At 33.7% G+C, this 21,712-nt stretch overlaps 3 protein-coding genes, 1 long non-coding RNA gene and 2 pseudogenes across 6 annotated transcripts; 5 read left to right on the plus strand and 1 right to left on the minus strand.

The window, feature by feature from the left end:
* Positions 1-1,824: 1,824 nt before the first annotated feature.
* On the minus strand, positions 1,825-5,885 carry LOC9329630 (probable methyltransferase PMT24). Its single transcript, XM_021011840.1, has 9 exons — positions 5,503-5,885; positions 4,052-5,004; positions 3,797-3,946; positions 3,439-3,709; positions 3,245-3,355; positions 2,976-3,150; positions 2,618-2,887; positions 2,343-2,537; positions 1,825-2,248 (listed from the first exon to the last, which is right to left on the minus strand). The coding sequence occupies exons 2-9, from the start codon at positions 4,964-4,966 to the stop codon at positions 2,020-2,022; spliced, it is 2,316 nt and encodes a 771-aa protein (XP_020867499.1). The 5' UTR covers positions 4,967-5,004; positions 5,503-5,885; the 3' UTR covers positions 1,825-2,019.
* A 287-nt stretch (positions 5,886-6,172) lies between these two features.
* Positions 6,173-7,526, plus strand: LOC9329631. The gene is made up of 3 exons (XM_002890764.2): positions 6,173-6,463; positions 6,647-6,967; positions 7,055-7,526. The coding sequence occupies exons 1-3, from the start codon at positions 6,173-6,175 to the stop codon at positions 7,376-7,378; spliced, it is 936 nt and encodes a 311-aa protein (XP_002890810.1). The 3' UTR covers positions 7,379-7,526.
* Positions 7,527-10,409: 2,883 nt separating this feature from the next.
* Positions 10,410-11,300, plus strand: LOC110225347 (annotated as a pseudogene).
* Positions 11,301-11,777: 477 nt separating this feature from the next.
* Positions 11,778-12,429, plus strand: LOC9326873 (annotated as a pseudogene).
* Positions 12,430-13,199: 770 nt separating this feature from the next.
* LOC110225332 lies at positions 13,200-13,744 on the plus strand. Its single transcript, XR_002329712.1, has 2 exons — positions 13,200-13,415; positions 13,512-13,744. It is a non-coding gene; the product is annotated as an uncharacterized LOC110225332 (long non-coding RNA).
* Positions 13,745-19,108: 5,364 nt separating this feature from the next.
* On the plus strand, positions 19,109-20,857 carry LOC9329632. Of its 3 annotated transcripts, none has more exons than XM_021014694.1 (4): positions 19,111-19,579; positions 19,673-19,796; positions 19,978-20,295; positions 20,398-20,857. In XM_021014694.1, exons 1-4 carry the CDS (start codon positions 19,506-19,508, stop codon positions 20,719-20,721), a joined length of 840 nt encoding a protein of 279 aa, XP_020870353.1. In that variant the 5' UTR covers positions 19,111-19,505; the 3' UTR covers positions 20,722-20,857. The 3 variants fall into 3 exon arrangements, with proteins under 3 accessions (XP_002890812.1, XP_020870353.1, XP_020870354.1); XM_021014695.1 differs by having other exon boundaries at positions 19,682-19,796; XM_002890766.2 differs by having other exon boundaries at positions 19,109-19,796.
* The last annotated feature ends 855 nt before the right edge of the window (positions 20,858-21,712 follow it).

Consider the following 21,712-nt stretch of genomic DNA (forward strand, 5'->3'; position numbering starts at 1 on the left):
AGCTTCGAATCATGTCTTGTTCGGGTTTAGGGCTAAAGTTGTGTCAATCTTATATGTCTTCTGCTTCTCTATAAACCCCAAATCCTCGATATTCTAGTTGTTGTGTTATTGGTGAATTGGGTGTTTGGTCTCTATTTTTCTTCGCTAGCTCAGATTCGATTGTGTTCTATGTTGTGATTTTTTTTTAATATTTGAGGGAAAGTGATGATATGAAATTGTCGCCCCAGGCTTAATCTGCATCCATTACGATGGATGTAACATGGTGATTGACTAATTTTTGTCTGATTCTCTCAATATTTTTGATGTTTTCGAATCTCTGTAATGGAAGTGATGAAATGGCATTAATGTTTTGTGACACCCAGTCTGATCTGTCTCGGCAGAGTGATTGATTTGCCATATTTGCTGATCCAAATTCTTTGGTATTATGTGTTTGATTTTGTGAATTTTGATTCAAAGTTTGAATTTTTGAAGAGGAGGAATGAGCCATACGTCTGCAAATCTGAAACACAGTGTTGATACATTGACATGCACTACCATCTGACCTCTATTTTGTTTTTAGTATTCTTTTACTTAGTTGTCTGCAATCAGTGATGAAATTATGTCAAATTCAATGATTATACAATGATTATTATAATCACTAGATCACCATCTTTCGGCTGAGATTGCAGATTTATTTTTGATTCATTGATATTGTTGATGGTTTGCCTATGGTATCTGATGTCCAAAGTTGATAAATTGTATTTGGACATTTCGTTTTTCTTAGGCAGAAAGTGAAAAATCAGGCTTTGCGACACTGTTGGCTTATCTCATAAGCTATCTGTTACTTTAATACCTGTTTACATCCTATTTTATCAATCTCTGGTTTTGTTTTGGTTTTAACCTTGTTGATTCTTATGTATTTTGTTTTATCTCGAGTCTTTAGTGTTGATGCATCTGACCCATCCCGCAGTTGTTTTCGTTTTGTTTCTATTCAATCTTGTTCGGCAGTGTTTATTTTGGTTACTTCTAATCTCTTTTTAATGTCATTTTGTTTGACATTTATTTGATCTTATAAAGACTCTTGATTCGATCCCAATCCAGTGATGCTTCCGTGTTTCGTTGACAAGTTTATGTCAGCTTGGTTACTGGAGAAAGTGAAGAGCATTGCTTGGACTTTAATGGGGTTCACATTGGTATTTGGATGAACCATAGTGGAATGTCCAAGTCACAAGAAGTTCTTATCTATTTGTAGTAGAATTCTTATGTAATTTTACAGTGACTTGTATGAGTATGACTATAGTTCTACTGATATTAAAAGATGTGACAGAGATTACTCCTTCGAACCTTGTTGGTATATAAGTTCTCTTTTGTTTGACAAGAAATATACATGAGACAATGAAGTTTGAGCAAATTGAATTACACATTCTCGTTTCAAACGATGTTTATGTTTTGATGTGTTGGTGGTATTTGAGGACCTCACTCTTCAGCTGGAGTGTTCCAAAACCTGTGTCACTTCAACAATTGTCTCCTCTCCTTTGCCTTTCAGTATCTCTTACACTTGTTGAGCTTTTCCTTTCTTTGGTGATCTCAGCTGGAGTTTTCCTCTGTTAATTGGAATTTAAGGATACCTCATTTTGGGTTAAAGCTTGAGCCATGGCCAGATACAATCAGTGTGTTTTGCTTAGTTCGATCATGGAGATGGATTTTGAAAAGCTTGTTTGGGATGGGATTGGATTATGCATGTTACCACATTGTGTCAAAGGTCATTTGAATATGTTCATGCTACTGAAATTCTACACACAGGAAATGCATGCTGCAATAATGAGAATAAGGATTTTATGTGTGTTTAGGACCAAAGAAAAAGCTCATTTGTATAAGATAACACTTTTTTGAGACAATTGTCTTGTATACAACTTTCTTCAATGCAAAAAAGGGATACAATATTCGACTAATACATGTAAGAAACAATCAATTGGATCGTAAAAGGAACATTTGTCGACTATATTATATTAACCCACACTCTTCTTCGTTTCCTTGATCTCAGGCTATTGCCGACTGAATTGTCTCGGCCTCTGTAGGACGCCACCATGACTTCTGAACAGAGAGCAATCCTTCTCCATCTTTGGAATGTGTCATTCTTACATTCCATTTCATCGATTTCACCATCTTCTCAATTTCTCCTATCGTTTCCATGTCATCTCTTACTATGAAAGTTCCTTGTGGTCTAAGAATCCGGTCTACTTCAGCCATTACCCCCACCAAGTTGCACCTAAAGTGATTTTGTTTATACATAGCCATCAGAGTTTGCAATCAAGAATTATATATTTGATAGACAAAGGAGATGCATAAATGTGTATATATACCTCTTTTTCAGTGAAGAGAAAAGATGATCAGCATGAAGAAGGTCGTAAGTCCGAGGGTAAGTGCTGAATGATTCACACCAATCATGATAGATTCCAAACAAACCACGTTCGTATATAATTGGAAGTGTATCAGGTGAGTCAATAGGTACTACATTCATCACCCACAGTTTCAGATCTTTCAATGCAGCAGCAAAACTGAAAACCAAAAAGAGAGAAAAAGATTTCATTAAAAACGTATCAATAGAGCCAATTTTGTTATGATGTAAGATGCTTACCCTCCATAGACAGCTCTCATGTCCATCACATTTCTCACATAAGACCAATCGATTCCCATACCGTTGAGGTATGACTTTGAAACAATAGTCTTCCAGCGTTCATGGTCTGCTGTGAAATCCTCTTGTGCAGGTTTTCCATATACACCTTCCTGAGAATCTAACCACTGAGGAACAGTCTCCACTCTTTCTGGCCAACTTTCAGGCCAAACTGCTCCGCGTTTCGATGAATCTTCTGTTACCTTGTGCATACATGCCTCAAGTGGAACATTCCTGCATCAAACAAAAATATTAGCAACAGAACTACATTGGATTACTAGTCAATTGTCAATTGATGTAAGAAGGGGAATAGAAAAACTACCATGCAGCATTTTGATCATCAGAGTCTTTGCAGAGAGGTGGCTCATTTTGAGATCTTTCGTTGTAGCATTTATTTGACATTGGCTTCTGGTAAATGGCAGCACCAACTTCATTCAGTTCATCTTTCTTAATGGTCATCAGTTTCCAGCACATTGCCTTTGTTAGCTTTGACATAGCTACAAAACAGAGAATAGTATCTCACAATTTAGTTAAAATAAATTGCCAAAGCCATCTATCCATGGCCAAACAAAAGAGAATAAATTTCCCAACCTTTCCATATACCAACATCTTCCTCAGTCTTCCTGTAGACTGGAGTCGCTGACCAGACAAAGAAACCACCTGGCCTCAATGCACGATTCAACTCCAAAAGTAGTTTACCACCTTCAGTTCAGATGACCAAAAAAGGTTATTCAATGAAAAAATAAAAAAGACTGAATTACTCTACAATATCGGAAACTTTTTACCTTCGATATGCCAAGGGACTCTACAACGAGCACAATGTATAAGGTCGAAAACAGATCCTGGAAAAGGTAATCTCTTGGTTCCCATAACATTTGACATTGCAGGAATACCACGTTCCAGTGCAAATTGCACCTGTGCCTCGTGTTCGTCTTTGGGTGCAAATGACAAAGCAAGTACATCTCTGTCAAAAAGATATCCCCCAAAGCTAGCAACCCCACACCCAACATCCAATATAACACGGGTCCTATTTCCCCACGCAATATCAGGATATGACTGCAAAAACATATAATAATAAAGTCAATAGTAGTCAAATGAGAAAGATGTGTAAACATTGCATGAAAGATCAATAATAGGTTGTACCTCTTGGAGGAAATCAATGTAGTGAAGAGCACCATTCTTGAACTGAGTACCTCCACCAGGGAATGTTAAGTATTCACCACTCATCTTCACCCAGTTTTGATGTCCCTTGACTTCTGCAAGCTTGGTGTGAGGAACATTGGTGTACCAGATCTGCGGCAATACAAAACAGAATAATTAATCGATATCATTCCACAAAAAACATAAAAGAGTGCAAGCAGGTTTTTGTCTTTCTAATATGTATATTGAATTTATTACCTTTTCTCTGCTCTTAGGCCACTTGATGGATCGCTTATACCCTTCAGGAAGAGAAACAAGGCAGCGTGGAGATTCCTCGGGACAATGCCTCTCACGATGTTCATAATGCTTTGTCGAATGAAGCTTTCTGATAGCTAGCCAATTGTCAAGGCAAGGGATGTAGTCTGGTCCAGCTGTCACATTGCAGACTTTCCATTTAATTGACGACACTTGTGCTTTCTTCTCATTCTGCGATTCAACCAATTGGGTAGACCAAGCCCCACTTCCAGTGCTTGACTCCTTTGTGATTTCAGCCTGGTCTCCAGCTGGGAAAACATCCTTACTCTTCTCAGTGCTCTCTTCAGTTTCACCAGCGTTTTCTTCTGACTTCTTCTCGGCGTTCTCTTCAGATTCACCAGTATTTTCTTCAGTTCCATTACCATCTTCAGATTTGTTTTCTTCTGAGCTCTCTTCCAGTTGTGTTTTCTCTTTTTGCTTGGCTTCATCACTTTCTGATTCCGTGTCTTTCTCACCCTCTCCATCTTTTCTATCCCCATCACCATTTTTGTCATCAAATTCCTTTTTTCCCTCACCAGACTCTGTTTTCTCACCAGAGTTCTCCTCACCAGATTTCTCAGGATCAGTTTTTTCTTCGTTGCTCTCTGTCACAACCTCAGTTTCGTCATTCTTTTCATCCGAAAAACTCTTGGAACCTCGGTCAACTTCTTCACTTTTAAAATCACTCTTAGTAGTAGTATCTACATCTTTTGTCCTCTCGTTTGCAGAGAAGTCAATAGACTCAGTTGGAGCAGACCATGAAGACATGAACATCCACGCCCCAACCAAACATAGAGAAACAATTAAAACAATGGTAATGGTTAAGCCATATCCTGATGACTTCTTCCCGTCTACACGAGAATATTTCCCCATTGCCATGTTCCTAAACCCACGGCACAATCCCTACTCACATGCACCTGCAACAACAAAAACCAGTAACAGGAAGAATGGCATTAGTGACCAGTAAGACAATCAAAAGTTCTGGTTTTTAATATTGCCATACTAAAAAGACTGTTTAGCAGCTCGAACTAGTAACAACAAAATTAACAAACATCCCCTTGCAATAAGAGAAGAAAGAAAGATCTAAAAATGATTTTGGATTCCTACACAATTGATATCAATCCATAGTAGACACTATTGACTAATGAAAATGTAAAACCAAATAATTGCAGATCTAAAGATAGAAACTTAACCAAGTCAGCAAAATCATATATAACCGAAACATTCGATTTACACCTTAAGCGGACAAATCAAACATTAGCTAAACACAAATCTCAAGACTTTAGGCAAAATTAAGAGCAAACATCAGTTTAAGAAGTAAAACGAACAAGAAAAGCTTCTGTACATATCCGAATCTTGCATTTGCAGAGATACCCAGAAGCAAGAACATCCAAAGAGATACTAAAAGAACTCACCAGAGAAAAAGGATCGCCCCAAGATTGAAACTTTATGAGCAGAGAGCAGAGAAAGTTCCAGATCCGGATCTAGTAGAAAGAAGGAGAGAGTAAGATACAATGATCCCACTAGATTGCTAAGTTTATATATCGCAGGAGCAAGTGGTGAGTGAGCAGCAATCTTACTACTTACTCTGCATTGTTACGGTGTTAAAATACCAGACTTTGGATCTGATTTCACACCAAAAAAATTTGATTAGTTTGTTCTTTTTAAAATAATGTGAAAGTATTGCGTTTACGAAGATTGGTTTATTCACTAAACCCGCGTCGGTCACCGACATATATAGCAGCTATATAAGACTCGAGGAAAGATTTTTCAGTTAAACGTCATCGTTTCATGGAGGGAAACAGCTAAGCTCGTGAAGAAAACTCGGATAAGGCCCATTAGGCCCAGTTTTGCGATAAACTACTTTCTAGAGTGACAAGTTTATCGCAAAGCCATCTCAGATTCATTATCTATTTGGGCCAAAAACCCATGGAGTCTAATCTAGGCGGTGGGTTTTTTTTATTTGAGAGTATAATGTGGAAGAGATATCATTAAAAAAAAAATGTTGTTACAATTTTATTTGATGTTTTCAAATATTAAGGCAAATTTATGATCATTCGTATTTCACATATACTCTCGAGAGCCATGGAGATTGCTACAACCTCAAGCGCTTTGCATTTGTTTACCAAGGATCAGAGATACAAAACCAAAGGCGTTAGGTACAACAATCTAATCAATTTCTTAAACATCTCCTTGTTACCCGTAAACCCTAAGATAGAATTAGACGACCCACATATTCTGAGTCGAACCAGAAGAGATAGCAGGGAAAAGTACGACGTTGTGGCGGCTTCCAAGAAACGCCGACATTCCGGCGAAGAAAAACCACCGACGAAGAGACAAAAGAAGATCATCGAAGAAGTGGAGTCAACCACTAAGGTATGTCGGTCTTCCGAAACCCTAGTTTCCAACAATTGTTTCTTTTTAAGATATATTTTGGTTAAGATTTCAACAAATTGTTTGTTTTTTAATTTAGGGTAAAAGATTTATTGATTTTTTTGTTACTAAGATTGAGTTTCTAATTTGTTTATGTTTTTTACTTTCTTTTTTTGAATCTTTCAGGCGAAATCTATTAGGAGGACGTTGACACCGAGTCTTCACAAATCATCAGTGTCCGAGTCAAAGCAGGAGACTAAGAGGAAAGTTACCAAACCGGTGGATGCGAGAGCTATTACAACAACAAAGGTTACTAAACCGGAGAAATCAATTACAACTTCTTCGAAAGAGAGTCTTCACGAATCAGAGACAAAGAAACCTAATGGGATTGATTTGAGAAACTTGATCGCAAAGGCGCAAGATAAAATCCAAAACAAACGGCAGATCGACCATCGAAGAGATGACATCACAAGGCAGAGAATAGCTGCACGCTTAGCTCTAAATCAAGTAAGCAAAAACATGTCAATTCACTATACAATTTTTCGTTATTTCTTGTGTAACAAGTATCATGTAATGATTCGTCTTCTTTGTCAGATGGTAGCAACCATTAGTTTTGACGATCATCTCAACTATCACAGAGAACTGGAACAGCTTGGCCACACATTCATTCAAGAGGAAGTTGATCACTTGAGCATGTTCAATTTATGGTCAAGAAGCGACTACAATGGTATCACTAACTCTGTCTTGGAAAAGAACAAAACGCCATGGCCTGATGAAGATTCAACGAGAAAGAAACATCGTCAGAGCTCAACAAAAGGAAATAGTATGGAGCAGCATTCCCTGCAGATAACAAAGAATGGTCAATCTGCTGAGAGCGGAAATCAGAGTCATAGCTCAACAAGTGTGATAATCCAGTGATGATTTAGATAGAGTCCGTGTCCGAGTACAGTTTTGTGTTTAATTTGTGTGAGTGTGCTCACTGCACTCTATATATAAGCGTAACAGAACAAGTTTGATGTCTATCCTTTACACAATATGGAAAGTTTGAGAATAATTCCGTCTATATTATTTGCAAAATGTCTTGCTTTCTTGTTTCCATATCATCAATATATTGAAAGACTTGCATAAGAAGTAACTCTGTCAACATATTTTAATATCAATAGAAAGATTCTCATATACAGGTTTGTGTCTGATCTGTTTTGTCTTAGATGGAAGTTAGTGTAAAACTACTTAAGAATCTACATATACATTTTTACAGGGGATTTTTGCAAAAAGTCTTTTGGATCCGGGTTTTACCCGGGTTTAACTCTATTCGGATCTAGAATAAGAAATTTAAGGAAGTTTGTAATAAAAACGACATTAATTCTTAATTAACACCTAAATTAGAAATATATATAATATATCTAAACTAACCATATTTGTTATTTACCTTAACTACTTCTAACCATAATTATTTAACTATTTATTTCTATATAGAAAGAATATGTGATTAAAATAAATATTTTGTAAAAGATTGATTTGGGGAAAAATTGTTATTACGAAAATAATTTGTTTTGTTATAAAAATTAATATTTGTTATTTGTAATTAAATTACATAAATAGTAATAATAATTTGTCTACACCATCAAATGAAAATAGTTAGTTATTTATTTTTTATTTAATATTACATCATTTTTAAAAAATAAATTCAACAATATAATGTCAATGAGTTTAATTCTAAAGATTTGAAAATATTAAAAAGATACTAACCAAACATTATCTATCCTAATTTGTTTCTAACAATTTCGACACAAATCTTTCGAAAATTTAATGTGATCACAGTTTGTTACTAAAATCTCGATTATATGCCTAAAATCTCGAGAAGATCTTCCTTTAAATCTGCAAATTATAATTTTTGAATTAAATAAACTAACAATACGAATATTCCTAATATATTCGAGTACTAATAATCCTTATTATAGTATATTCCTTATCTAAATACTAAATCTTTTATTTTTAATTCTAATCAAAATTTATGAAATCGGAAATCAATCATGATTTCTTAAACATCCTTAAATTTCGAAATAATCAACAATTCGAATATGCTGAAAAATCATAACGAAATATCTTTATTTACTTAAATGTTTTAGTAATCGTATAGCAAAAAAATCAATTCCAGCGCTATTGGTTCTTTAAACTTTTTGATTTACATAGATATTTTGTATTCCATAATTAACTCATTAAATTCTTTGATTTAAATAACTACAATGTGAAAATTAGTATATGTAATAAATATAACATATAATATTTACCAGATTTTCATATACTTGATCCCCAACCCAAATTGGCGAATATATTATTTCTCATAAAATATCTTTAAAAGATTTTTTTGTTTCGTTTAGATATTATTCAACAAACTTCCTAAAACAAATGGAAATATCTTTAATTAGCTTTCCTCATTCATAAATTCCACCATGCATATAGACGTTATTCAGTTGATAATACAAAATCGAATATATTAGGAATCAAATATTTAATTTTCCAATATTTGCAAAATTGTTTTAATTTTTAGATCAAACCTAAACTTCTCGAGTACTTTTCATTCATCTATATAAAAAAGATCTTTTCAACCATTGATCCACAATACTAAACGTTTTCGTAATAGAGATTTATATGGCTTCTTTTAAACAATGTTCTTAGTACATTTTATATTTCACGTTTGTTTTCTTTTAAAAAATTAATTGTCACCTACTTTTCTTATGTTGCAGCTTTCGATTTTAAGATCTTTGGAAATTATGGACATCATCAACTCCGTCTCCAAAGAAACTATCAAATAAGGTATGCATTAAAAGGTTAGTTAGTCCTTCTTCTTATCTTCAGATACAAATTTTTTTTAATGTCCAGTATTTTTTTACATTTTCATAATTTCATGTTTCCTCATAATGTTTGTAAATGATTTTCTTTTATAGGCTAACATAACAAGTCCATTCTATTAAAATCTTTTTCTTTAACGTAAAAAGGAAATGAATTTGTTAATAAAATAAAGTTCTTATTCTTAATTTTCATTATTCTAATGTTATGTATTTTAATTGTTTTTATGATATATACTTTTACTAAAACCTGTGGATCCGAGTTTTGGTTGGTAAGTGTAATTTTTCTAATCTTTTAAAACCTTTTACAACAATTACATGTTTTATATGGTTAACAATCACATCATATATATTTTATTTTCTTATCCAATGTATTTCATGTTTAATGTTTTCTAATATTTTTTATTGAAACTTTTAAATAGTTTCAAATTATTATAAACATTTAAACTTTATTAAAAGTAAAATATTATAATTATTTAAACATTTTAAAAAGTTTATTTTTATAAAACGTTTTAAATATTTATAATATTAGGAATTTTATAAAGTTTCAAATATTAAATAGTTGAATTTTATAATAATTTATAAGAAATTTAAACATTATAAATATTTACAAAAGATATTAATCGGGACGGTATATTACGGGTGAAATCCTAGATATAACAATCAAAATACTATTATGAATTTTGGGTCGATATTAAATGAAGTTTCGAATATTAGAAATATTTGAATTTTATTGGAAAATGACAAAATGATGTAGATTTCACGGGACAGAGTTATATGGTCGGACGGATTTGGGGTCGATATTAATACTGTATGATATACTACAAGTGAAATCCTATAATTAACAATCAAAATATAACTATACAATCTTAAACACTAAACAAAACTAAACAAATAATATTAACAAAACAAATAAAACTTCAAATTTTAAATCTTTAGTTATAAAATATCGTGTGTACCATACATTTAAATCAAACAAAACAATAGCATATATCTATAGATCATCTTAAAAAAAAAATTAATTTTATTATTATTTAATAAAATTATAGACCCGCGGTGTACCGCGGGTTAATATCTAGTTATGATACAAAATAGGAGCAACTTCAGATACAAGAATAACAACTTTTTGGGACTTTTTGACATTCCAGTAGAGTATATATTCATCCAAATACCAATGTAAAACCCATTGAATTCCAAGAAATGCTCTTCAAATTCTCCAGCAACCACGGTTACATCATGAACTTATCAGTAAGACACAGAAGCATCACTAGATTGGTATTGAATAAAAAGGTTCTGCATAAGATCCAATTTAATGTCTTAGAATCAACATTGTGTCTCAGGCGTGAAGAGGTATGGCCAAATATCTTGCACTAATTCAAAGAGTTCTACGACACAAGTTACAATAATTTTTTGCCCTCTTTCCGTTCTAGAAAATATTCTCCCTGAAAATGATGAACACAAAGGAGCTACTCAAGATGGCAAAGAAATGGCAACAGAGAGCAGCCCTAAAGAGAAAAATAATCTCATTCCAAAGACCATATACTACTGCTCGCAGCTCAATCTCTATAGAGAATGGTTCTTATGTAATTTACATGGTGGATAAAGAACGCTTTACTTGTCCGATAAGGTACCTGAGCAACTCTGTTTTTCAAGAGTTCTTGACATCTTTGAAGAAGAGGAGTTTGGCCTCCCGGCCGGTTGACCAATCACCTTGCCATTGGATTCTGTTTTCTACCTACATCAGATTGATCGAACGAATGGAGACACAAAAAGGCTCTTATAACAATTTTTAGTGCTAGATGTGCTTGCAATGTTCTTTGCAACCACAAGAACAACACAGTAAGTCTCTGTAAGACTATAACATCTTTGAAAACATATTTTTCTTCCAAAGATTTTAAATCTTTTCTAGATAAAAATTTCTCATGCTTTTGTTAGATTCTCATGATAAAGGTTTTAGACGTTTAAGTTTTCCTTTTCATTTCCCATTCTAGTACTTAAACTAATCCCTACATCTAGACTCTAGGAATCTATTGAAATTTCTACAGGTTTAGTGTTCTATTTAACTTCTCTGAGAACATCAAAGGGCCTACAAGTTCTGCATCTTCCATTCACTTTCACATGTCTTTGTATCTAAATATTTCTGTATAAGATTCATACTCACATCCACATGATCATGTCTTTTCAACAGAAGTATTAACCCACAAGTTTTAACCCGCAAGTTGATGAGCAGACATGGTTGGTTACTAACTCTAGACCCTTTATAATCACACCCAACAAAGACAAAAGCAAGTGTTCTGTCTGGTTTAGGTGCTCCAGTTTTATCTAACTTAAAATAGTTTCTCCTTATATATAATGAAACAAGCTATTGGATTTTTCATCAACCATACTTGAATTCAAAGAGTTCTACAACACAAACTACGAGCCTCTTTTGCTTTCTGAACTAAAAAGCCTTTTCCCTGAATATAAAGATGAACACAAAGAAGCTCTTGAAGATGGCCAAGAAATGGCAACAAAGAGCAGCCTTCAGCATGGAAAAGAATCTCACTTCAGACGTCAAGTGCTACTACTAGCAGCTCAACCACTGTAGAGAAGCGTTGTTTCGTGGTTTACACGGCAGATAAAGCACGTTTTGTTTTCCCAAAAAGCTACCTGAGCAACTCTGTTTTCCAAGAGGTCTTGAAGATATCTGAAGAAGAGTTTGGCCTCTCCAGCGATGGAGCAATCACATTGACATTCGATTCGGTTTTCTTGGAGTATCTCATCAAATTGATCCAACGACGAATGGAGGGAGATACAGAAAAGGCTCTGTTAATGTCAATCTCTAGTGCTAGATGTTCTAAACCATATTCTTTTCAACAACAAGAACAACAATTGCTTGTAATTTAGAGAAATAGAGTGTAGCAATTTGTGTGTTTGTAAAGATTCTTATGTGTATTAGATCAGACAAATAATTCTAGAAATATAAACCATTATTTTTGTCTTTCTTTTAGACTCTCTCATAAAACTAGGCGGCTTAGTTTACAATGAGAATCATAGAGGTGGAATCTTCTTATCCTAAATCTTGGCTCAACTACACTGCATCACCTTGCTTGATTATTTTTTTCTTTTATTTGAATTTGATCTTATATGTTGCAAAGCAAAAACTATGATCCAATTAGCTACTCTAATTCATTTCTATGATTTCCATTTTATATATATAATTGTATATTGGATTGTTATGAAGAGTTTCAGTTTTCTATTTTTTTCCCTTTTCTCGTAATACCAAGTTGACATGAAGGGTATGTTAACAAAATGTTACTCTCATTCTTTCCAACAATTGTTTGTTTCAAATTAATTGATGTTTAGGAAGAAAATTTTGTTTCTTTTTATTTGATGTTCTCAAATTTCACTACAAAATTAGTTATATTTATGTTTTATGGCCACTTGCATTATGCAAACTGTCTAATCTATTCGTTGAATTGTGTTTTAAATAGATAACTAGGAGCGGTCCCCGCGCCCGGCGCGGGGTTGTAGGGATTTTAATACCATTATTAGTAATGAACAATTAATAGTGTTTAATCATAATATATATAATAGAAACATAAATGAGAAAAATGATATATTTAAACAATAGATATATTATTAAAATAATGATAGTTGCATAAAAAAATGCAATAAAAAACTGGATTTTGGTTGATGTTGTGTGTCATGATTTTTTCTCCACATTGCCTTAGTTTGGTTCAAAGGTGATGTGTTTAAGCATGTTTTTAATATGTGGGTTAGTCACTTAAAAAATAGACCACTCGTTAAAAACTGGTTTCGTGGGGATAAATTCAATCTGATGAATGTTGTCTATGCACTTTTGCAATGGAGTCTCGAAATCATCTCATGTTCCTCTGTGGGCGCTTCCGAGGTGTGAAATTTGTTTTTTTCTAGGCTTTATTCTCGACAAAAGTTGTTTTGCTCTTGGGCTAAGCTACTTTCTTGGACCTGACACTCTTCCTCTCTTGAGACACTTAAATAATTGTCCATTCATCAAAGACAGGCTTCTTGGGAATAAATTCAATCTGATGAGTGTTTTCTTTGCATTTTTGCAACGGAGTCTCGGGATCACCTCCTGCTCCTCTGTAAGCTCTCCCCATGAGTGGAATTTGGTTTTATCTATGAAAAATATTAGTTTAAAGAATATAAACTGTTATAATTGAATTTTGAAATTCTTTCAGGAAGCAGGATAATAAACCAGACGTGTTCTTTTGTTTCGAGGTAGTTTTGTCATTAATCATTAAAAATTAATTCGTCTTCTATAAATTTTGGCTTATCGTTAGAAAAATGTAGTGGTCATATCATCGTCTGTGTGATTTGATTCGCAAAATTAGAGTATTCTCAAGGTGTTGACCTACATATATTAATATGTAATTGTGTATATGTTGTGTAATTTTCAAATGTTTGTTTTAAATATGTTATTTTGGTTTGATTAGGTGTCTTAAGGAGAACTACTGCACGTATATGCAATCAGGTTCTGTTCAACCCTACATGTCTAGAGTTTTGGAGGATGTGGTATTTTTTTGCTGGCAAGGATCACACATTTTGCACTTGAGATTCCAAGACTCCGTTGCAAAAGTGCAAAATGTGCTTAATAACTATAAATTTTTGTGATCTTTAACACAAAACAACTCTGCATTCCTGCAACTTTCAGCACACATACGGTTTACTTTTCATTATAATACTAAAAACAAACAATATGTATTAAAAATATATGTTGTTAAGTTTTTCAAACAATAAGCTGAAAACGAATTAGGGTGTATTTTGAATGCTTTTCAAAATAGTAAAAGTCAAAATATCATTATAATTTTAAAAAGTGCACTTTCAAATATGAAAAAATGAATAACATTTTTTCAAATTCAAAGAAACACTCTTATTCTTTCATTTTGAATTTGGAAATAGAGAGAATGTTACGTCAAAAATGTAAACTAATTCAAGAACCATAAAACAATCCGACCTTATTGTTCACAATAATGATTAGTGAGCTAAACTAATAATCAAACCTGTACTTTAATGGATCAAACATAATCCACAAACAAAAACCTAATCATTACGTTGCAACAAAGGTCCATAATATATAAACTGGATATTAAAATAAATATGTAAAAATAAACTTGTCAGCACCAGACGCCTTCAGTCATTTGTTTCTTGATAATCAAGGAATCAAAATAATAATCTATGACTGAATTGAACTGAAAGAACATATTTCGTATGAATTTGGATATTCTATAGTATAAGTTAATAGAAATTTCACCTTTAGATATAAAAATTTAGTTGGTGTCGATTAGTCGGTTGGTACTTGCTTTCCCATTCGTATTACACGGGTAGATAAAAATCGTTGACAAATAATACACAACGAAACGTGCTCGTCTCTTTACGGTACACTAACGTGCTCCACCTACACCATCGTGAAAGCTATGTTCTGGTTCGCCGATATCAACTCTTAACATATCAAGTCATCACTGTCTCCTCCAGGAACAAACCAAGTTCTCCACCTTTACACAAACCATTTTGTCTATGGGAGATGGACACTTTGACACACTTTTGCCAACATTTCTTAAAATTGTTTTTATAAGAAGTCCAATATTACCCACCACTCTCTATCTCAATGACGGTTAAGAACATCCGCTTTGAAACATGCTTCTCGTCTTCCTTCACCAAACTATCTCACGATCGCTCTCTTCTTCATCTTGAAGCCCAAGCCAATATCTCAATGTCTCAAACTTCTTATGTTAACCATCTTCATTACCTTACCTTCCTCTTGATTCAAGCACTTCTTGCAGTCCTGTCTCACTGTTCTATCTTAGCCATGCATTTCTCGAAGAGCTTCAATGTTCTCCAAGTGTAGTTCATGATCTTCTTTCTTTTTTTTTTTAACATGCACATATGAATGTTAGTTCTTAGTTAATATACCATCAACAATCACAACCAAAAACAAAGGAAATCCAGATATCAGATATGTCGAAAGTAAATCCAAGTATATGAGTAAATTCCATCTAAAGAAGGAAATAGAAACATACCTTTAAATCTCTCTCGGGTCCAGCTAAGAAACTTGATTTATTCAAGTTTGTCGCAGACAAGAGTATTTACAACAGCAAAGAGGCCGCCTTCTCCAATCCAGGATCCAACCTGGAGTAGTTAAAGACCAAAATATATATATTTAGAAACATGCTCATGTAACCTATTTTGCCGCTAAAGTTGAGATCAGTTTCCTCCGTTTCAAATTCTGCCCAAATCTGCAAAAACGAAGGCCAATTTCAAATTAACTATATTAAACATAGAAAACCAAAAAAAAAGAGCCTAGACATGAACCAACAATAAAATGATAAAAACCGAGACCAAAGAGATATTAAGCAAAACGGGAATAATGGAATAACTTAATGAGATATGAGTAATAGAATCTCCTCATCCTCCTCCTTCTCCCTGTATATGATGGTGATACTTGCAAGAAGAACCAAATTTACATGTTCCCGTTCCATAAAATGCTATCTCAAAGAAAGTAATCAAAGTGAGAATTTTATACACTAATTATAGTATTGTTGATGAAAGTTAAAACCAAAGTGCATCAATGAGTACCTGACACACGTGCTGTACCATTATCTATAGAAACTCTGCAGCTTATATTATGAGAATTGACATACAAGACCTAAAAAGTGAAACTAAAAACATCAATGAGAGCTTCCAAACAAAAACTATTTGAAGTTTTACGATACAATGTTAACGGACTATTTTACTTGTGCTGAATCAAAACTCACCTACCTGCAAAATTTCTACGGTTGGCTGGTTGGTATGTGATATAGAAGAAATACCGAAATTATTTTCTTTCACTCTAGGGAGAACTGGCTCAGCTACTTCCATGGAATAGAAAGAACATTTGGTGAGATGTGATAAATTCCCCATGGTAAAGCTCATCTGACCAACTGTTGTTGATGGGTTGAGGAACTTCAGTGCTTAAAGAGATCAGTTCCATTATGAGCAATCCCTGTTAATTTTCAGAAAATGATCAAAAGTTGATATAGAGTCCAAGATATATGCAGGACTTAGGAATAGACAGTACCTTTATCATTACTTCGCGTATGAACATCTCCACAAACTCCTCAGCCATCTTCTTTGTGATCATATCAATATGGCAAGTACCAAACCTTAGAGACCACACATGAGAATCAACTATTGAACTTTTGTTTTTGGGTCTTACCAAATGTAGAGACATTCCAAAAATTAAATACAGGGATGCCACCACAATCTCCAGCATCACTTGAATCTTCCTTAGAGCAAGAGAACTGTACAAGTGACTCGGTACCTAGCTTGGTATAACATCTCAGAGATCTGCTTGCATTTACCATCTCAACAACAACGGCTACCTGCATTTTTCTAAAGTTTTCTTTATAGATTCCAAATTACAAGAGAATAAATTTCCCAAATTTACAAGATTTAGCATTGTCACACTCACCATTTCCTTGTACGACGATAAAAGCTTGATTCGATAAGCACTCTGAACATAGAAAGACTTAGTTTGTGAGTTAAAACGAAAGAGATTGAACGCATGAGAATGAAACGAAAGACGAAGAGAGTATTGAAATGCAACTTTTCACATGTTGCTTAGACAGCTTCTTCAAAGCGTTCTTCTTGATATCAAACATGTTACTCGACACACCAAGCTCCATCATTGGCATATACCTATTGCCATGGAAAAACATAATATTAAGAATCAATCTTCTTACTCAAACACTCCTCAAATCACCAAAGTGAAACCAATTCCAAAACGATTGCTTTTTAGACGTTCTAAAGCAGAGAAAAAAAAAACATCAGTGAGAGCTTCCGAACAAATGAAATCATAGATTCTGTTTCAGCGATATCTAATAAACTACTTTTCACCTATTAACAAAAATACTCCATCAAAATAAAATAAAAACACATAGGAAGAAGACAAAAAGAAAGACAGACACTTTATCAAAGCCAGAGAGAAAGAGAGGGTTGATTACCAACTCGAGTTTTGTGGGTCTCGACCCGTACCCGCAGACACCGTTCTTAAGTAATATATATACAATCGGTCGTTCGGGATACGATTCACTTCCACCACCGTTTTGCAACCCTAACCGCTACATCCAAGCTACAAACGCCACATTAAAAAAACAAAAACTTTCAATTCACACATAAACCCTAATCAGACACTAATCTTAAAGAAGACAAAGAGTGCCATTAACGTCACCGTTGATGCTGGTCACGTTTTCTGGGGCGGTCCATCCGTTACCGTTGATGTTGGTCACGTTTTTTGGGGCGGTCCATCCAAGTAATGAATCCGACCGCAAACCATCATCGCCGGTGCCACCGTACCTGAGTGGTCTACTTTGAAATCAGACCGATTGTGAGCCGTAATATTTCACGTCTTTCTCTCTACAAACCTACTTGTGTATGCAAATTCATCCTGCAATCATACGTAATGTAAACAACATTAATATTTTTATAAAAATCGAGCCATAAATAAACTACAGAAGAAAAAAAACAGGGGTTAGTTGTGATCTAAAGGTGACTACCAATCCAGGTATTTATATAAAATTAAGAGGCGGTGTAATATCTACAACAAAAAGGAAGATTTATATATTTTTTAAGAAGCGAATCTATATCATAACAATTAATAATTTAAAATTGTCTTATTCAATATTATACATATTAATTTTAAGTAACGTTTCATTTTATTTTAAGATAAAGATGGAATAATAACATAACGATTTAGATTTACTACTATATCTTACATTTGTTTAGATTTTCCGTCATTATCGACATAAAATATTTAAAAAATAAAATTTTATTAGAGATATGAATCAGATTTAAAGAATATACGTAGGATTGTTTTGATATTTTTTGCCAATATCTACTTATCAAAAAAGGAAAATTTAATTTTTAACTCATAATTATCACAAACGATTGGTTGGGAAAGAAAGAAAAAAAACAAAAAAAAAACGGAAAACAAAACGAAAAAAAAAAAGAAAAAAAAAAGAAAGACACACGACCATTCTCCGTCTCCTTCTACGAAATCCCACGTTTTTCATTACGATCAATGGAGGTTAATACACTTTCATCGAGTCTATATTCATTATTCGTGCATGATCCAATCAGATAATTCAAGGTAATTTTAAAGAACACCCTCTTTTATTAGCTTGAACTCTATGGTGCAGGATAGCATCAATAATTCAATATGATGGTTTGAAGACTTGGCATGGACAAGATATTAATTAAGAGTCGTCTTTCTTATTTTTTTCGTGTTTACGAATATTATTAATTTTAAAAAATGTTACAATCGATCCATTTTTTTTAGGTTTTCTTATTTTTTCGTGTTTACGAATTTTATTAATTTTATAAAATGTAAATTATATCAAATATTCACTTATTAGGGTTATTTATGTAATTGAACATTAGTTGATATTCGACTTGATTTAATAGAGGGTATTTAAGTAATTACGTAAAATCAAGGACTCAACAAGAGCCGAGAGTCCGACACATCAGCAAAAACACTTCTCAAATATTGTTATATATAGATATCAAATATTCACTTATTAGGGTTATTTATGTAATTGAACATTAGTTGATATTCGACTTGATTTAATAGAGGGTATTTAAGTAATTACGTAAAATCAAGGACTCAACAAGAGCCGAGAGTCCGACACATCAGCAAAAACACTTCTCAAATATTGTTATATATAGATATAGATATAGAATATAGATATAGATATATGATGTTTTAATTTAAATAGAAAAAATGATTTTTTAATTTATATGTAACAACCTTAAACATCAATTAAAATGAAACATATGAAGTATTTAAGCGTAAATGAAACTTAAAAAAATATAAATCAAAACAATAATTGAACAACTCTAATTATCATACGAATTACAACAAGAAAAATAAAAGGAAAATAATTAAATCCAAATAAATGAACACCAAAAAAAAAAAATCTGATTAAAAATATCTACACAGCTGGACGCCTAATGCTGACGAGAAAGAGAAGAGAAGACTATAAAAGTCTGATCACAGATATATAACTTGGTTCCAAAGACTTTCTTAGGGTTTTGTGTCAGATGCTTCTTCTCATCTAGCTCATCTCATAATCATCTTCTATATTTCTATCGAGAAGCCTGTGTTTGTTTTAACATATAATTCTTAATTAGCGAGAGCCATGGAGATTTCTACGACAAGGAGCGCTTTGCATTTGTTTCCCAAGGATCAGAGATACAAAACCAAAGGCGTCAGGTACAATTCATTCGATTTCTCAGACGTCTCCTTGTTATCCATAAACCCTAAGATAGACTTAGACGACCTACAAATTGTGAGTCGAACCAGAAGTGATGGCAGGGAAAAGTACGACGACGTTGTGGCGGCTTCAAAGAAACGCCAACATTTCGGCGAAGAAAAGCCACTGACGAAGAGACAAACGGAGATCATCGAAGAAGTGGTGTCAATTACTAAGGTATGTCGGTCTTCCGAAACCCTAGTTTCCAACAATTGTTTCTTTTTAAGATATATTTTGGTTAAGATTTCAACAAATTGTTTGTTTTTTAATTTAGGGTAAAAGATTTATTGATTTTTTTGTTAATAAGATTGAGTTTCTAATTTGTTTATGTTTTTTACTTTTTTTTTTAATCTTTCAGGCGAAATCTAGCAGGACGTTGACACCGAGTCTTCACAAATCATCAGTGTCCGAGTCAAAGCAGGAGACTAAGAGGAAAGTTACCAAACGGGTGGATACGAGAGCTATTACAACAACAAAGGTTACTAAACCGGAGAAATCAATTACAGCTTCTTCGAAAGAGTGTCTTCACGAAACAGAGACAAAGAAGCCTAATGGGATTGATTTGAGAAACTTGATCGCAAAGGCGCAAGATAAAATCCAAAACAAACGGCAGATCGACCATCGAAGAGACGACATCACAAGGCAGAGAATAGATGCACGCTTAGCTCTAAATCAAGTAAGCAACAAAATCTCAATTCACTATAAAGTTTTTGGTTATTTCTTGTGTAACAAGTAATTTGTTTTGAGTTCTCATGTAATAATTCGTCTTCTTTGTCAGATGGTAGCAACCGTTAGTTTTGACGATCATCTCAACTATCACAGAGAACTGGAACAGCTTGGGTGCACATTCATTCAAGAGGAAGTTGATCACTTGAGCATGTTCAATTTATGGTCAAGAAGCGACTACAATGGTATCACTAACTCTGTCTTGGAAAAGAACAAAACGCCATGGCCTGATGAAGATTCAACGAGAAAGAAACATCGTCAGAGCTCAACAAAAGGAAATAGTATGGAGCAGCATTCCCTGCAGATAACAAAGAATGGTCAATCTGCTGAGAGCGGAAATCAGAGTCATAGCTCAACAAGTGTGATAATCCAGTGATAATTTAGATAGAGTCCGAGTCCGAGTACAGTTTTGTGTTTAATTTGTGTGAGTGTGCTCATTGCACTCTTAATATAAGTGTAACAGAACATGTTTGGTATCTATGAGAAAGTTTGAGAATAATTCTCTCTACATTATTTTCAAAATGTCTTGCTTTCTTGTTTCATATCATCAATAGAAAGAGTTGTAAAAGAAGTAACTCTGTTAACATCTTTTAATATCAATAGAAAGATTCTCTCATATACAGGTTTGGGTCTTGATCTGTTTTGTCTTAGATGGAAGTTACTGTAAAATTACATAAGAATTCTGATACCAACAGGAGCAACTCTTGATACTCCAATAAGGACTTGTTGGGACTTTGATAGTGCTTAGCCAAATAGCAATGTAAAACTCATTGAAGTCCAAACGAGATGCTCTTCAAATTTCTCTAGCAACCACGCTTACTTGAACTTATCAGTAAGATACAGAAGCATCACTGGACTGGGATTGAATCAAAAAGCCTGCATAAAATCATTGAATGTTTTAGAATCAGTACCGTGTTTCAGATGTGAAGACGTAAGGAAACATATCTTGCATTAATTCAAAGAGTTCTACATCACAGCTAACAAATCTTTATTTTTTGCCAAGAAATGGCAATAGAGAGCAGCCCTAAAGAGGAAAACATCATGTACTACTACTCGCAGCTCAGTCGGTATAGAGAAGGGTTGTTATGGTGGATACAGAACACTTTGCTTGTCCGATAAGTTAACTGAGAAACTCTGTTTTTCAAGAGCTCTTGAACATCTCTGAAGAAAGAGTTTGGCCTCCTGACTGGTGGACAAATCATCTTGCCATTACGATTCTGTTTTCTTGGAATATCTCATCACATTGATCGAACGAATGGAGACACAAAAAATCCTCTTATAATGTCAATCATTAGTGCTAGATGCGCTTAACAATGTTCCTTGCAACCACAAGAACTACAAAGTAACACTACTAATATAGTACACAA

This window comes from Arabidopsis lyrata, assembly GCF_000004255.2.
Source record: "Arabidopsis lyrata subsp. lyrata unplaced genomic scaffold ARALYscaffold_1, whole genome shotgun sequence".
Taxonomy (NCBI): Eukaryota; Viridiplantae; Streptophyta; class Magnoliopsida; order Brassicales; family Brassicaceae; genus Arabidopsis; species Arabidopsis lyrata.

Excerpts from the sequence above, each read along its gene's own strand:
- LOC9329630 (XM_021011840.1), bottom strand. The coding sequence starts at position 4,966 with ATGGCAATGGGGAAATATTCTCGTGTAGACGGGAAGAAGTCATCAGGA. Across the intron at positions 3,710-3,796 it reads ACATTGATTTCCTCCAAGAG|TCATATCCTGATATTGCGTG; the intron begins GTACAACCTATT and ends ATGTTTTTGCAG. Across the intron at positions 3,151-3,244 it reads AGATGTTGGTATATGGAAAG|CTATGTCAAAGCTAACAAAG; the intron begins GTTGGGAAATTT and ends TCTGTTTTGTAG.
- LOC9329631 (XM_002890764.2), top strand. The coding sequence starts at position 6,173 with ATGGAGATTGCTACAACCTCAAGCGCTTTGCATTTGTTTACCAAGGAT. Across the intron at positions 6,464-6,646 it reads AAGTGGAGTCAACCACTAAG|GCGAAATCTATTAGGAGGAC; the intron begins GTATGTCGGTCT and ends TGAATCTTTCAG. Across the intron at positions 6,968-7,054 it reads CACGCTTAGCTCTAAATCAA|ATGGTAGCAACCATTAGTTT; the intron begins GTAAGCAAAAAC and ends CTTCTTTGTCAG.
- LOC9329632 (XM_002890766.2), top strand. The coding sequence starts at position 19,506 with ATGGAGATTTCTACGACAAGGAGCGCTTTGCATTTGTTTCCCAAGGAT. Across the intron at positions 19,797-19,977 it reads AAGTGGTGTCAATTACTAAG|GCGAAATCTAGCAGGACGTT; the intron begins GTATGTCGGTCT and ends TTAATCTTTCAG. Across the intron at positions 20,296-20,397 it reads CACGCTTAGCTCTAAATCAA|ATGGTAGCAACCGTTAGTTT; the intron begins GTAAGCAACAAA and ends CTTCTTTGTCAG.